Raw genomic sequence first — 13,144 nt, forward strand, 5'->3', positions numbered from 1 at the left:
CCCTGTTGATAAGAGGTGTTTTCCCAGCCCCAGACAGATATTTGCTACTGTTAATCCCATCTCCCTCCCCCCCATAGTTTCCTAGTACCGTCAGTCATTTTCTTATAGTATTACATTGGATGTTCAAGGTCCATTATATGAGTGAGAACATGTGATATTCTGATCTTTGTTTCTGTGTGAGGTCACTCAGTATTATAGACTCTAGTTCCATCCAGGTTGCTGCGAAATTCATGATTTTGTTCTTTTTTATGACTGCGTAGTATTCCATCGTGTATATGTACCACATTTTTTTAATCCAGTCCTCTTTTGATGGGCAGCATGGTTGTTTCCAGGTTCTTGCTATTGTGAACAACGCTGCGATAAACATACCTGTATATCTTTTAAAAACAATTTTTTTGAATCAGTTTTCTTGTAGATTACTTTTAATTTAAAAAATCCAATTTTATTTGTTAGTGGAAACTGAACATTCTTTCAATGTTGCTGAAATTAATCTTTACAGAGTTGATGCCAGTTGCTTTTCATAAGTCATTTCATATACTCTTCTCATCAGCCCCTTGTTATCATCTTTCTTTTACACCTGATGGAACTAAAACACAGAGAGACTGTGTAACCAGCCCAAGCACCAGTCATTTATAAGTGTTAGATTTAGTCTATGCCCTTTACTTTATTAGAGATAGGAAAGTGGAATTCTCGTTCATGTTTTACTTTCAGTCCATTGAAATTCCCTGAAGTATCACCAATGGTACTATATGTGTGAAATATGAATTTATTTATTCCAAGAGTGCAGTGGCCCTTCCCTGTTTTATTCTTCCACAATAGTAGTTCCCAAAATTTAGTGTCAGAAGAATCAACCAGCAAACTTATTTAAAATGCATATCCTCACCCCAGGTTGGTGGTAAGGCTGAGCCTTCTTCATTGTCATTAGCATCCCGTGATTGTGGTATACAGGGTTCTCAGATCAGAATTTGAAATGTGAGTATGAGTGTCATTTTTCTGCTACATGTAAGACAGCCAAAAAGATACCAGTATTTCTGTTCTCAAAATAGGCACAAATGTAAGAAGAAATTAGTTCCTGCAGCAACTAAAAAATGTAGTTTCTGGAATACAGGGAAACAATTTTTACAGCATGTAAATGATACAGTGTCTACATTAAATTTTTTATATCTCAAAGCAGTGGAAAATAATTTTATCTGGAACATTTCAGATGTATACTATAAAGTTCTCTTTGCTTTCTTCTCAACATGTGTTTTGTAATTGTAATTGAGTATTTGTGATTTATTTCCACTAGTAATTTATTTCTTAAAATTAAATCAAAGAGATATGTACATTTTCTGCCTTGAAGTATTATAAATCCATAGCTGGCTATGAATAAAAATTCCTCTAAAATGAACATATTGAAACACTAAGTTAAATGATGAAGGGCAGAAAAAATAATAACAAGGGAGGGGGAAATAGAGTATTGAGAATAAGTGCAATTGTAGGCGTCCTTCCTCCGTTTCTCCCACACCTTAGTAGCTTCCTGCTTTGCATCAGTGTTAGCTATAAAATGTCCATTGAGGTTGAGAGTGGTTACTTTTAAGAAAATAATTCAATTTTATTTGTTAGTGAAAACTGAACATTCTTTCAGTGTTGCTGAAATTAATCTTTACAGGCTCATACCTGTAATCCTAGCATTTTGGGAGGCCAAGGCAGGGAGAATTGCTTCAGCCCCAGAATTTGAGACCAGCCTAGACAACATAGTGAGACCATGTCTCTACAAAAAATTTAAAAATTAGTTGGGTGTGGTGGTGCATTTCTATAGTCCCAGCTGCTCTAGGAGCTAAAGCAGGAGAATTACCTGAGCCCAGGAGGTCAAGGCTGCAGTGAGCTGTGATCCTGCCGCTGTACTCCAGTCTAGGTGACAGAGTGAGACCCTGACTCCAAAACAGAGTCCACTTTTTTTACTGTTACGCCTCTCAACTTAGTGATTTCCAGAGGGTATTTCAGCATCTTTGAAAAATAAGATTTAGTTTGTGTGCTCTTCATTTAAAACGATATGGTTACATACAATAATGTTATTGGATTTATAATCTTAAACCTTACACATGGTTTAAAAATTGATTGGTTCTGTATAAATTCAGTAACTTTGGTGATATGGCTTAAAGTGTTTTATCAGAATACATAGAAAATTGTGTACCTATTAAAACATTTTCTCAAGGAATTAAACTAAATTTTGTAACTCCTTCAAAATAAAGGAGCTTCAACCTTCTTTAATTACATGCCAATGAGAATTGTCAAAGTTTGATTGAAAAATACTAGAAAAGTGTGGTTTAGAAAAGTATGTTTAAAAAAATACTGGAACATTTTTTGTTTTTTGTTTTTTAAATGTGTGTCTGTATGTATGCATATATAATTGATATTTAGTCACAGATGTCTGTGTCAATATTAATTGAGAGAGCCTTAAATTGTGAAGTCACATATGCCATAGATGTTAGCATTTTAACTTTTATAAAACATTAGGTAATATGTTGAATTTTTAAGAAAAACTTCACATCTATTGAATATTTTGTATTCTTTATTGTTTCCTATGTTAGCTGGGTTCCATTTCCTTTTCCAACCCTTACTCTATGACCCTAGGCAATTCATTTAAACTCCCTGTCTCAGTCACCCCCTCTGTAAAATGGAGATAATGGTAGTACTTTGTTGCTTGTGATGATTCATTAAAATAAATGAATGGTGCTTAGACTGGTACCTGGTAAACAGTCATTCTGTGCCAGCTATAATTATTATTTTTATTATAATTACAGGCATGCAAATGGTTGTCTCTAGGAGCATGTATTATAAGCTACGGGGAATTGTGGTACAGAACCAACGTTTTCCATCTCCATGTTTTCTATCAACCATGGAAATAGCAGGGAAGCATTAATTGTTGATTGTTTATAATTATTGTGTCAAATAGTTAATTTAATATTTTATTTATTATTTAGGTTGCCAAAGCTTCTTTTCAAAGGAACAACGATGCCTTAGATGCTGCATTGTTCTACCTTTCAATGAAGAAGAAAGCGGTAGTGTGGGGTCTGTTTAGGTAAGTTGCTTTCAACACTTAACATGATTTAATGGAATGAAGATTTTGCTGTGAATCAGAAACCTAATGCTTTCTAAAATAATTAGGTGTATGAGTATGGTCAGATCAATTTACTTTTTTGTGAGTTGGTTTCTTTATCTGCAAAAAACAGATAAAATATGTTTTTAGCTTAATTTAGATGAAGGGATGGTGTTTTAAAAAGTTGAGAAGAGCACTTTGGAAAGCAAAAAATGTTCATTTTTCTTTATGTATGCATAGGCATTATTAGCTTTTCTTACTAGAAGAAGTGAAGAGATGGCTTGATAATAAATACTTGTCACTGAAGTTGTTATTCTTCTTTTAGATATACATTCGAGTTTTTTATTTTCTATTTTTACACATTTTGTAAATAATTTAAAATATTTTAAATTTGATTTAACCACTGATGTTTGTGTTCTGGTTCCCAGGTCACAGCATGATGAAAAAATGACAGCATTTTTCAGCCACAACTTTAATGAAGATAGGTGGCGTAAAGCTGCTTTGAAAAATGCTTTTGCTTTACTTGGAAAACAACGTTTTGAACAATCTGCTGCTTTTTTCTTGCTAGCTGGTTCATTGAAAGATGCCATAGAGGTATAAATAAGAAAGCATTCTTGCTATATACATTACTTACAAGATGTTGAAAACTTGAAAAGGTCATAGAGGAGATTGTAACTTTTTGTCATATGTTTATAAGGATGCAGAATAACTGCAGAGTTTGCTGAACTTAAAGTAGTGGTACTATGGGAGTGAAAACATAAATAAATTTAAGGAAGGAATATAAATGAAAAAATTCACAGATGGTGCATTGCATTTTAAATAATGTGTAAAATGTATGAAAATGTGTCAAAAAATAGGGTATGGATGTTATCTGCTTAACTGTTTTGTGATTCTGTGTATTTATTTATTCAGCATTGTGAGGTACAGGTGAGGATTTACTATGTAAGTAAATTGCTTGAAGGTAAGGTTTGGGCTTCTATTGAGTCCTCTCTCCCCCCCGTAGTGGACATGGTACCCATGGATGGTTGTGTGCCCCTTATCCACCCTACACCCCTCCCTTCTTTAGCAGTGCCCAGCATCTCTTTTTTCTGCCTTTGTGCTTACATGCCCAATGTTTAGGGCTCACCTATGAATGAGAACATGCAGTATTCACTTTTTTGTTCTTATGGTAGTTCACTTAGAATGATGGTCTCTAACTGTATCCATCTTGTTGCAAAAGACATGATTTTGTTTTTCTTTATGGCTGCAAAGTATTCCATTGTATATATGTACCAAAATGCCTTTTTCCAGGCCACTTTCAGTGGGCATCTGCATTGGTTCCATGTTTTTGCTATTGTGAATAATCCTGCAGTTAACATATGTGTTCAGATGTCTTTTTGGTAGAGTGATTTATGTTCCTCTGGGTATATTCCCAGAAGTGAGATTGGTGGGTCATATGGTGGTTCAATTTTTAGTTCTTTTAGAAATCGACACACTGCTTTCCACAAAGGTTGAAGTAGCATACATTCCCACCAACAGTGTAGAAACATTCCCTTTGCCCACAGCCTTACCAACACCTGACATTGTTTGACTTCTCAATGATAGCCATTCTGACTGGTATGAGATGGTATCTCATTGTAGTTTTGATTTGCATTTCTCCGAAGATTAGTGAAGCTGAGTATTTTTTCATATATTTGCTGACTGCTTCTGTTGACAAGTGTCTGTTCATGTTCTTTGCCCACATTTTTTCTTCTGAGTATAGAGGACTTTACTGATGGTACGTGACAAGACTGGGCTCCCTAGGGCCCTCCCCGCTTGATTCATCAGGGGGTCTGGCATGGACACTCTGAGGAAGGGAGATTCTCAGTGTGGTCAGGGACTGAGTGTGCGGGGACACCCCAACAGCTGAGGGCCTCTTTCTTCTTCTTGTGCTCTTGCTAGTACTGGTGGTCTGAGAGCTGTTACTCCATGGAAGCCGTGTGGATCTTGAAATCCATTACCCTGTTGCTAGAGCCAAATTCTTTGACATACCAAGAGATGAACGACAAAGTGGTTGATGAGGGCAATGCCAGCCCTAGCATCGAAGGTGAAAGAGTGGGTATCACTGTTAAAGTCGGAGGATATAACCTGGTGCTCAGTGTAGCCCAGGATGCCCTTGAGGGAGCCCTTGGATGCCTGCTTTACCATCTTTCTGATGTTATCATATTTGGTGGGTTTCTTCACATGGCATGTCATTTCCATGATGGACACATTGGCAGTGTACATGGAAGGGCATGCCCATGAGCCTCCCCTTCAACTCAGGGATGACCTTGCCCGTTGCCTTGGTAGTGCTGGTAGACACAGGGGTGATGTTCTGGAGGCTCTCTGTGGTTGTTGCACCACAGTTTCCCAGAGGGGCCATCCATGGTCTTCTGGGTGGCAGTGACAGTGGTCATGAATCCCTCCATAATGCCATCATGTATGATCTTGGCCAGGGGAGCTAAACAGTTGGTGGTACAGGAGGCATTGCTGACATCGTGAGGTTGTTCTGGTACTTCTTGTGGTTCACACCCATCACAAACATGGGAATGTCAATGGAGGGGCCAGAGATGATAACCCTTTTGGCTCCCTCTTGTAAGTGAGCCCTAGCCTTCTCCAAAGTAGTGAAGATGCCGGTGGACTCCATTACATAATCAGCACTGGCATCATTGTATTTGATTTTGGTGGGATCTCACTCCTGAAAGATGGTAATGGGATTTCCCTTGATGACAAACTTTGCGTTCTCAGCCTTGACAGTGCTGTGGTGCTTGCCTTGGGTACAGTTGTACTGGAACATGTAGACCATGTAGTAGAGGTCAGTGAAGGGGTCATTGATAGTGATGATATCCACTTTGCCACAGTTAAAAGCAGCCGTAGTGACCAGGCGCCTAATATGGACAAATCTGTTCAAGCTGGCCTTCACCTTCACCATGGTGTCTTGGGGACGTGATTGTTGCTGCATGAGAGATGTGGCAGTCTGTCAAATGGGAGGAGCAGAGCCTTTGCCCACCCCCCTTTTTGTTTTTGCCCACTTTTTAATGAGGTTTTAAGATTTAATTTAATTTTTTTTTTTTCCTGTCAATTTGTTTGAGTTTGGAATTTGTTTGAGATTCTGGTTATTAGGCCTTTGTTGGATGCATTATGTGCAGAACTGTTTTCCCATTCTCTGGTTTGTCTCTTTATTCACTTGACAGTTGCTTTTGCTGTGCAAAGTGTTTTAGCCTGATAAGGTCCCACCTGTCAATTTTAGACTTGACTGCATTTGATTTTGAGGACTTGACCATCAATCATTACCTAGGCTGATATTAGGAGGGTGGTTCCTGAAGTTTTCTTCTAAGATTCTTATAATTTGAGGTTTCACATTTAAGTCTTTGATTCATGTGAGTTAATTTTTGCATATGGTGATGGGTAGTGGTCTAGTTTTATTCTTCTGCATGTGGTTAGCCAGTTTTTCCAGCGCTATTTGTTAAGTAGAGTTTTTTTCCCCAAATTTTCGTTTCTGTTGGCTTTGTTAAAGATGAGCTGGCTGAAGTTCTAGGCTTTATTTCTGGATTCTCTGTCCTGTTCCATTGGTTTGTGTTTCTGTTTTTGTATCAGTATCATGCTGTCTTGGTTACTGTAGCCTTGTAGTAAAATTTGAGATTTGGAAGTGTGATTCTTCTATATTTGCTCTTTTTGCTGAGGAATGCTTTAACTATTCAGGCTATTTTTTGGTGTCTATATGAATTTCTGTATTGTCTTTTCTAGGTCTGTGAAACATGATGCTGGTAATTTGACAGGAATTACATTGGATCTGTGGATTGCCTTGGGTAGAATGGATATCTTGATGATATTGATTGTTCCAATCCATGAGCATGGGATGTGTTTCCATTTGTTTGTGTTGTACTTGATTTATTTGACTAGTGCTTTTTAATTCTCATTGTGAAATTCTTTCACCTCTTTGGTTAGATGGATGCAAAAGTAATTTGTTTTATTGTTTTGTGGTTATTGATAATGGGACTGTGTTTTTTTATTTGGTTCTCAGCCCACTTCTTGTTGGTGTAGGGATATACAATTATTTTTTGTGCATTGATTTTGCATCCCAAGACTTTACTGAAGTAGTTTATCAATGCAAGACTCTCTAGGGTTTTCTAGGTATAAAGTCATATCATCTGTGAAGAAGAATAACTTAACTTCCTCTTTACCTATTTGGATATCCCTGATTTCCTTCTCCTGCCTGATTGCTCTGGCTAGAACTTCCAGTAGTATGTTATATAGGAGAAATAAGAGTGGGCATTCTTGTCTTGTACCAGTTCTTAGGGGGAATGCTTCCATCTTCTGCACATTGAGTATGATGTTGGGTACAAGTTTGTCACAGATGGCGCTTATTATTTTGAGGAATGTTCCTTCGATGCCTAGGTGGGCTTTTATCAAGAAAGGACGTTGGATTTTATTAATGCTTTTTATGCATTTATTGATATAATCATGTGGTTCTTGGTGTTATACCTGTTTACCTGATTACATTTATTGATTTGCATATGTTAAACCAACCTTGAATCCCAGGAATGAACCATACCTGGTCCTAATGGGTGATCCTTGAAATGTGCTGTTGGATGCAATTTGCTAGAATCTTGTTGAGAATTTTTGCATTTATTTTCATTAGGAAGATTGGTCTGAAGTGTTCTCCTTGTTGGGTCTTTGCCATTTTGGGGGATCAGTATGATTTTGGCTTCAAAGAATGAACTGGGGAGAATTCCTTCCTTCTTGATTGCTTGGAATACTTTCAATAGGATTGGTATCAGCTCTTCCTTGTTATGTCTTATATATTTCAGCTGAGAAACCATCTGGCCCAGAGCTTTTATTGCTGGGGAGGTTTCTTATTACTGAATCAGTTTTTTAGGTTGTTATTGGTCCGTTTAGGGTTTCAGTTTCTTCCAGTTTCAATCTTATGTGATACCAGGAATTCCTCCATTTTCTCCATATTTTCTAGCTATCTGCGTCCAGATGTTTGTAGTAATAATCTTTTGTATTTCTTCAGGGTTGGTTGTAGTATCACCTTTCTCATTTCTAATTGTATGTATTCTAATTTTCACTCTCTTTTTTTTTTTTTTTTTGAGTTGGAGTCTCACTCTGTCGCCCAAACTGGAGTGCAGTGGCCGCTCCCAGCCACCGCAGCCTCGACCTGCTGGGCTCCGCCGATCCTTCCGCCTCAGCCTTCCAGGTAGCTGGAACTACAGGCGCGTGCTACCACGCCCGGCTAATTTTTGATTTATGTAGAGATGAGGTCTTGCCAAGTTGCCCAGGCGGGTCTCAAACCCGCGGGCTCAGGCAGTCCACTCACCTCAGCCTCCCAAAGGCACAGGATTACAGGCTGAACCACCGAGCCCGGCTCACTCTCTCTCTTTTTTTGTTACTGTGGTTAGGGCTCTGTCAATCTTATTTATTCTTTCAAAGAACCAGCTTTTTGTCTCATTGACCCCTTGTATGATTTTTTTTGGGTCTCTATTTCATTTAGGTGTGACTTTATTTTAATTATTTACACTTTTCTATTAATTTCTGGGATTGGATTGCTCTTGTCTTTCCATCTCCCTTAGGTGTGATGTTAGACTATTTACTTGAGATCCCTATATTTTCTTTATATGTGTGCACAATGTTGTATACTTTCCTCTCAGCACTATTTTCATATTATCCTAGAGCTTTTGGTGTGTTGTGTCTTTGCGTTCATTTGTTTCTAGGAATCTTTATATTTCTGCCTTGATTTCTGTGTTAACTCAAAAGTCATTCAGAAACATGTTGTTTAATTTCCATGTATTTGTGTGTGTTGGGGAGTTTCTATTGCTGATGATATTTATTCTTATTCTCCTGTGATCTGAGAATATTCTTGGTATGATTTCAACCTTTTGAAATTTGTTCATGCTTGATTTATGTCCAAGTATGTGATCACTCTTGGAGTATGTCCATATGCTGATGAGAAGAATGTATGTTCTGTGATTGTTGGGTGAAGTATTCTATTAGATCCAATTGGTTGAGTGTCGAGTTAAAATTCCACATTTCCTTGTTAGTTTTTTACCTTGGTGATCTATCTAAGGCTTTTAGTGGAGTATTAAAGTCTCTGACTATAATTGTGTGGCTGGATATGCCCTCTCTTAATTTAATTAGTAATTGTTTTATAAATCTGAGTGTTCTATGTTGGGTGTGTATATATTCAAGTTGGATATTTCTTGCTGGTAGATTGAGCCTTTTATCACTATGTAGCGTCCTTCACTATCCTTTTTAACTTTTATTGGCTTACAGTCTGATATAAGAATAGCGACTCCTGTTCTTTTTTTCTTTTCCATTTGCCTGGGATATCTTTCTGGAGTCCTTTTGAAGCTATGGGTCTCATTTGTAGTGAAAAGCATTTCTTGAAGACAGCAGAAGGGTGGATCGTATTTCTTTCTTTAAAAAAATTCTTTTAAATGATGCATCACATTTCTTTATTCAATTTGCTACTCTGTGCCTTTGAGTGGAGCTCAGTTCATTCATGTTTAATTATTGATATGTGGGGGTTTGTTCCTGTCGTATTGCTATTAGGAGGCTGCTTTGCTTTTAGGTTTTGTGGTTGATGTGTTTGATCTGTTAACTCTACTTGCCTGTGCTTTTGTGATGGATAGAACTGTTCCTTCATTTCTGTGCTTAGAACTTTCTGAAGCATCTTCTGAAGGACTGGTCTTAGGGATTGGATATCTGGGAAGGATTTTAAGTCTCTTTTATTAATTAAGCTTAGCTTGATGGGGTAGGAAGTTCTTGAGTAGAATTGCTTTTCTTTTATTTTAATTTTGTTATTTTAAAGATGTGGGGTACAATTCAGGGTTAGGTATACAAATGTTCATTATGCAGGTACCCTTGTTGTTGAGGTGTGTCCCCCTCCTCTCCTGGCAGTTTCCAAAAAAATTTGTATAATTTTAAAATGGGAAGTCTAGCTTAGAAGATAACTTGGAGAGAAATACGATTAACTGAGATATGCTTCTATTGCCCGAATGACCTCAAATTATCAAGATATGTATTTAAATTAGAATCTAAGTTCCCAGAGAATAGGACTAGAAGTGGCTTTATTTCATAAGTTATGTGCTCTGTAAATAGGAGGCAAATAGTAATAATTTTCTTTATACAGAAATATATTTGGAAAGTAAGAGGAACTGATGCATACATTTAGATGTCATTGTGGTATTTAATTTAAAAATGAATGTTGTTAATTTAAGTTGACCTAAATCTGTGATGATATTGATATACTTTATTTTATGCTTATTTTAAAAATGATCTTTTTAGTCTAGAAACTACTAAGTTCTAGTCTCTTACTTTTCTTGCTTTTCCTTAACCTCTTGTCAGACAATCATTTAACTACCCTTCATTGTCTTAGCCTCTGGACCTTTCCCCCCTTCCATGAGAATATAAATAGTAGATAATTTCAGCACATGGGTGGGATATTCAATAATATCTCTAAATAAGTATCATTAAGTAAAATAAGTATTTCTTAATATTTAAATTTGCAGGTATGTCTTGAAAAAATGGAAGATATTCAGCTAGCCATGGTTATTGCCCGTTTATATGAATCTGAATTTGAGACTTCATCCACATATATATCCATCCTAAACCAGAAGATTTTGGGTTGCCAAAAGGATGGTTCAGGATTTAATTGTAAAAGATTACATCCTGATCCTTTCCTGCGTAGTCTTGCCTATTGGGTAATGAAAGATTACACTCGAGCCTTGGACACATTACTGGAACAGACGCCAAAGGAGGATGATGAACATCAAGGTAGGACATTTTGGAGATTTATTTATTTCTTTTTTAAAGGAAGACAATTTCTGAACTAATGTTCACTTAGGTTAAGAAAAATCATTGACTTTTCAACTTTGAAAAATTTTTATCCAAATTTCTTATGTGGCTGAAGGATTAGCTGCTGTTTGTAATTGAATCTAGTATTTTATTATAATTTGAGTATGCTAAGAAGAGTTCACATACGTTTTTTACTGTCAAAGTCATATATTGAGGTATATAAGATAGAATTACCACTCTATTCTAATTTTATATATATATTAAGCAAGCATACAAAATGTTTGCCACATTCTATAGCTTGTTCCACATAATCGTATAGCCATTTTTTAAAAAAAAGTAACAATTTTGGCTGTTATACATATTGGTTTGTTGCGTAGGTCTGGAAAAACTTTATTCCTGTGTGGTAAATTTTCTTTACTCTTGGTTATCTCAAATAACTTAGATTTTACAATCACTTGGAGGATATCTATCAGCATTTTCTGCCATAATTTTTAAAAAGGGAACATTCTACATTTTTATCAATAGACTAGTTAAATAAATTTTAACATATATATAGAAACAGTGTGTCATCAAAAATGAGATAGATCAATGTGTTAATATGTGTTGTATTATTGAGAAAAGTAAGATGCATAGCAGAGTGATTCTTGTTGTATTTTACATATATGTGTTATATACACATGTACCTGAGTGTGCACATGTGTTCTCTTCCATTTCCCTTGGTTGTTTCCTGGAACAAAGCACAGGAAATGAAATATTGGTCACTGGTCACTGCCTACATTTTGGAAGTAAAAATGGAGAAGTGGAAACTCTTACTTTTCATTTTATGCTTTCTGTAGTTCTGGCCTTATATTGTTATTATTATTACTACTATTACTATTATTATTATTATTATTACTATTACTATTATTATTATTTTGAGTCAGAGTCTTACTCTGCTGCCCAGGCTGGAGTGCAGTGGCATGCTTACAGCCACTGTAGCCTCGACCTACTGGTCTCAGGCGATCCTTCCACCTCAGCCTTCCAAGTAGCTGGAACTACAGGCATGTGCCACCAGACACAGCTAATTTTTTGATTTATTGCAGAGATGAAGTGTCACCAAGCTGTCCATGCTAGTCTCGAACCCCTGGGTTCAGGCGATCCTCTTGCCTTGGCCTCCCAAAGTGCTGGTTTTATAGGCTTGAGCCACCATGCCCGGGCAGTACTTATTATTTTTTTAAACTTTTTTATTTTGTGGGGTGGGGCACCTGGGACTCAGCACTTGTCAGGTCCCTCCGAAGTTTGTGCTTTCAGGATGCTCGTTACTTTTAACTGTTAAAAGGTGTTATGTGAGTAAAGAGATTAGGGTCCAATTTTTACTTTCTTTTTCACAAAGAAGAAATATAATATTTTAGTAAATATTGTAAAAAATTTTAAAGGAAAGGAAATAAAAAAACTTTTAGAAGAAAAATAAGTATCTGAGTCACCCAGGTAATTTGAAAAAGATATACACATTTTTATAGAAGAAAGATCCTATTTATTGTTATGATATTTTCAGAACCTACTGTGGAAAATTTCACATATATATAAAAGAATGATATAATGAAAGGCAATGAAAACATTACTTGGTTTTAATAGTTATCGACTCATAACCTATCTTGTATCATACATACTGCCACCCATTCCACCCCCTCCCATTTTCAACATAGATTAATTTTGAAGCAAATTTTGAAATACCATTTCACCTATAAACATTTCAATGTGTATCTCTAAAAAATACTCTTTAAAAAGCAGAATCACATACCATTATAACAAAATTTTATTAGGAATTATTAAATACAGTGTTCAGATTTTTCTAGTTGTCTCATAAAATTTTATACAGTTGATTTGTTTGAATCAGGATCCAAATAAGGCCTATATATTGTAATTGTTGTGGTCTCTTTTATGTCTGCCTTAATTCTCCTTTAATTTCTCCTTTCTTTTCTCTCCCCTTATAATTTCTTTGTTAAAGAAGTCAGGTTGTTTATCTGGTAGTTTCTCACTTTTGGGTTTTACTGGTTGTGTTCTTGTTGTTTTACATGTTTGTAGCATGTTTCTCCCTTACTTACCATAAATTGGTAATTAAGATTTTAGAGGCTCTTATCAGATTTTTTGACAAATATTTTGTAGGTGGTATGGAATACTTCCATCAGAGAACTTGAAATGTTGAGTTGTTTTGCTTTTTGTGTGGTATTAACAGCCATCAATGATCACTGCCTAGATTTTTATAGCCTTTGTCATATTATTCTTCTT

General features: G+C 36.2%; 1 protein-coding gene and 1 pseudogene across 4 annotated transcripts in view; one reads left to right on the forward strand and one right to left on the reverse strand.

Annotated features, from left to right (window-relative positions):
* DMXL2 (Dmx like 2) overlaps positions 1-13,144 on the forward strand; it is a 182,004-nt gene that overhangs the window by 122,004 nt on the left and 46,856 nt on the right. For all 4 annotated transcript variants that reach the window (XM_021711942.1, XM_021711944.1, XM_021711943.1 and 1 more), the window contains 3 exons: positions 2,967-3,064; positions 3,511-3,676; positions 10,591-10,855. In XM_021711942.1, the coding sequence (XP_021567617.1) occupies positions 2,967-3,064; positions 3,511-3,676; positions 10,591-10,855 (529 nt within the window). The remainder of the gene's footprint in view (positions 1-2,966; positions 3,065-3,510; positions 3,677-10,590; positions 10,856-13,144) is intronic.
* Positions 5,023-6,011, reverse strand: LOC110595575 (annotated as a pseudogene).

This window comes from Carlito syrichta, unplaced genomic scaffold (assembly GCF_000164805.1).
Source record: "Carlito syrichta isolate Samal-C Ts95f unplaced genomic scaffold, Tarsius_syrichta-2.0.1 Scaffold302945, whole genome shotgun sequence".
NCBI lineage: Eukaryota > Metazoa > Chordata > Mammalia > Primates > Tarsiidae > Carlito > Carlito syrichta.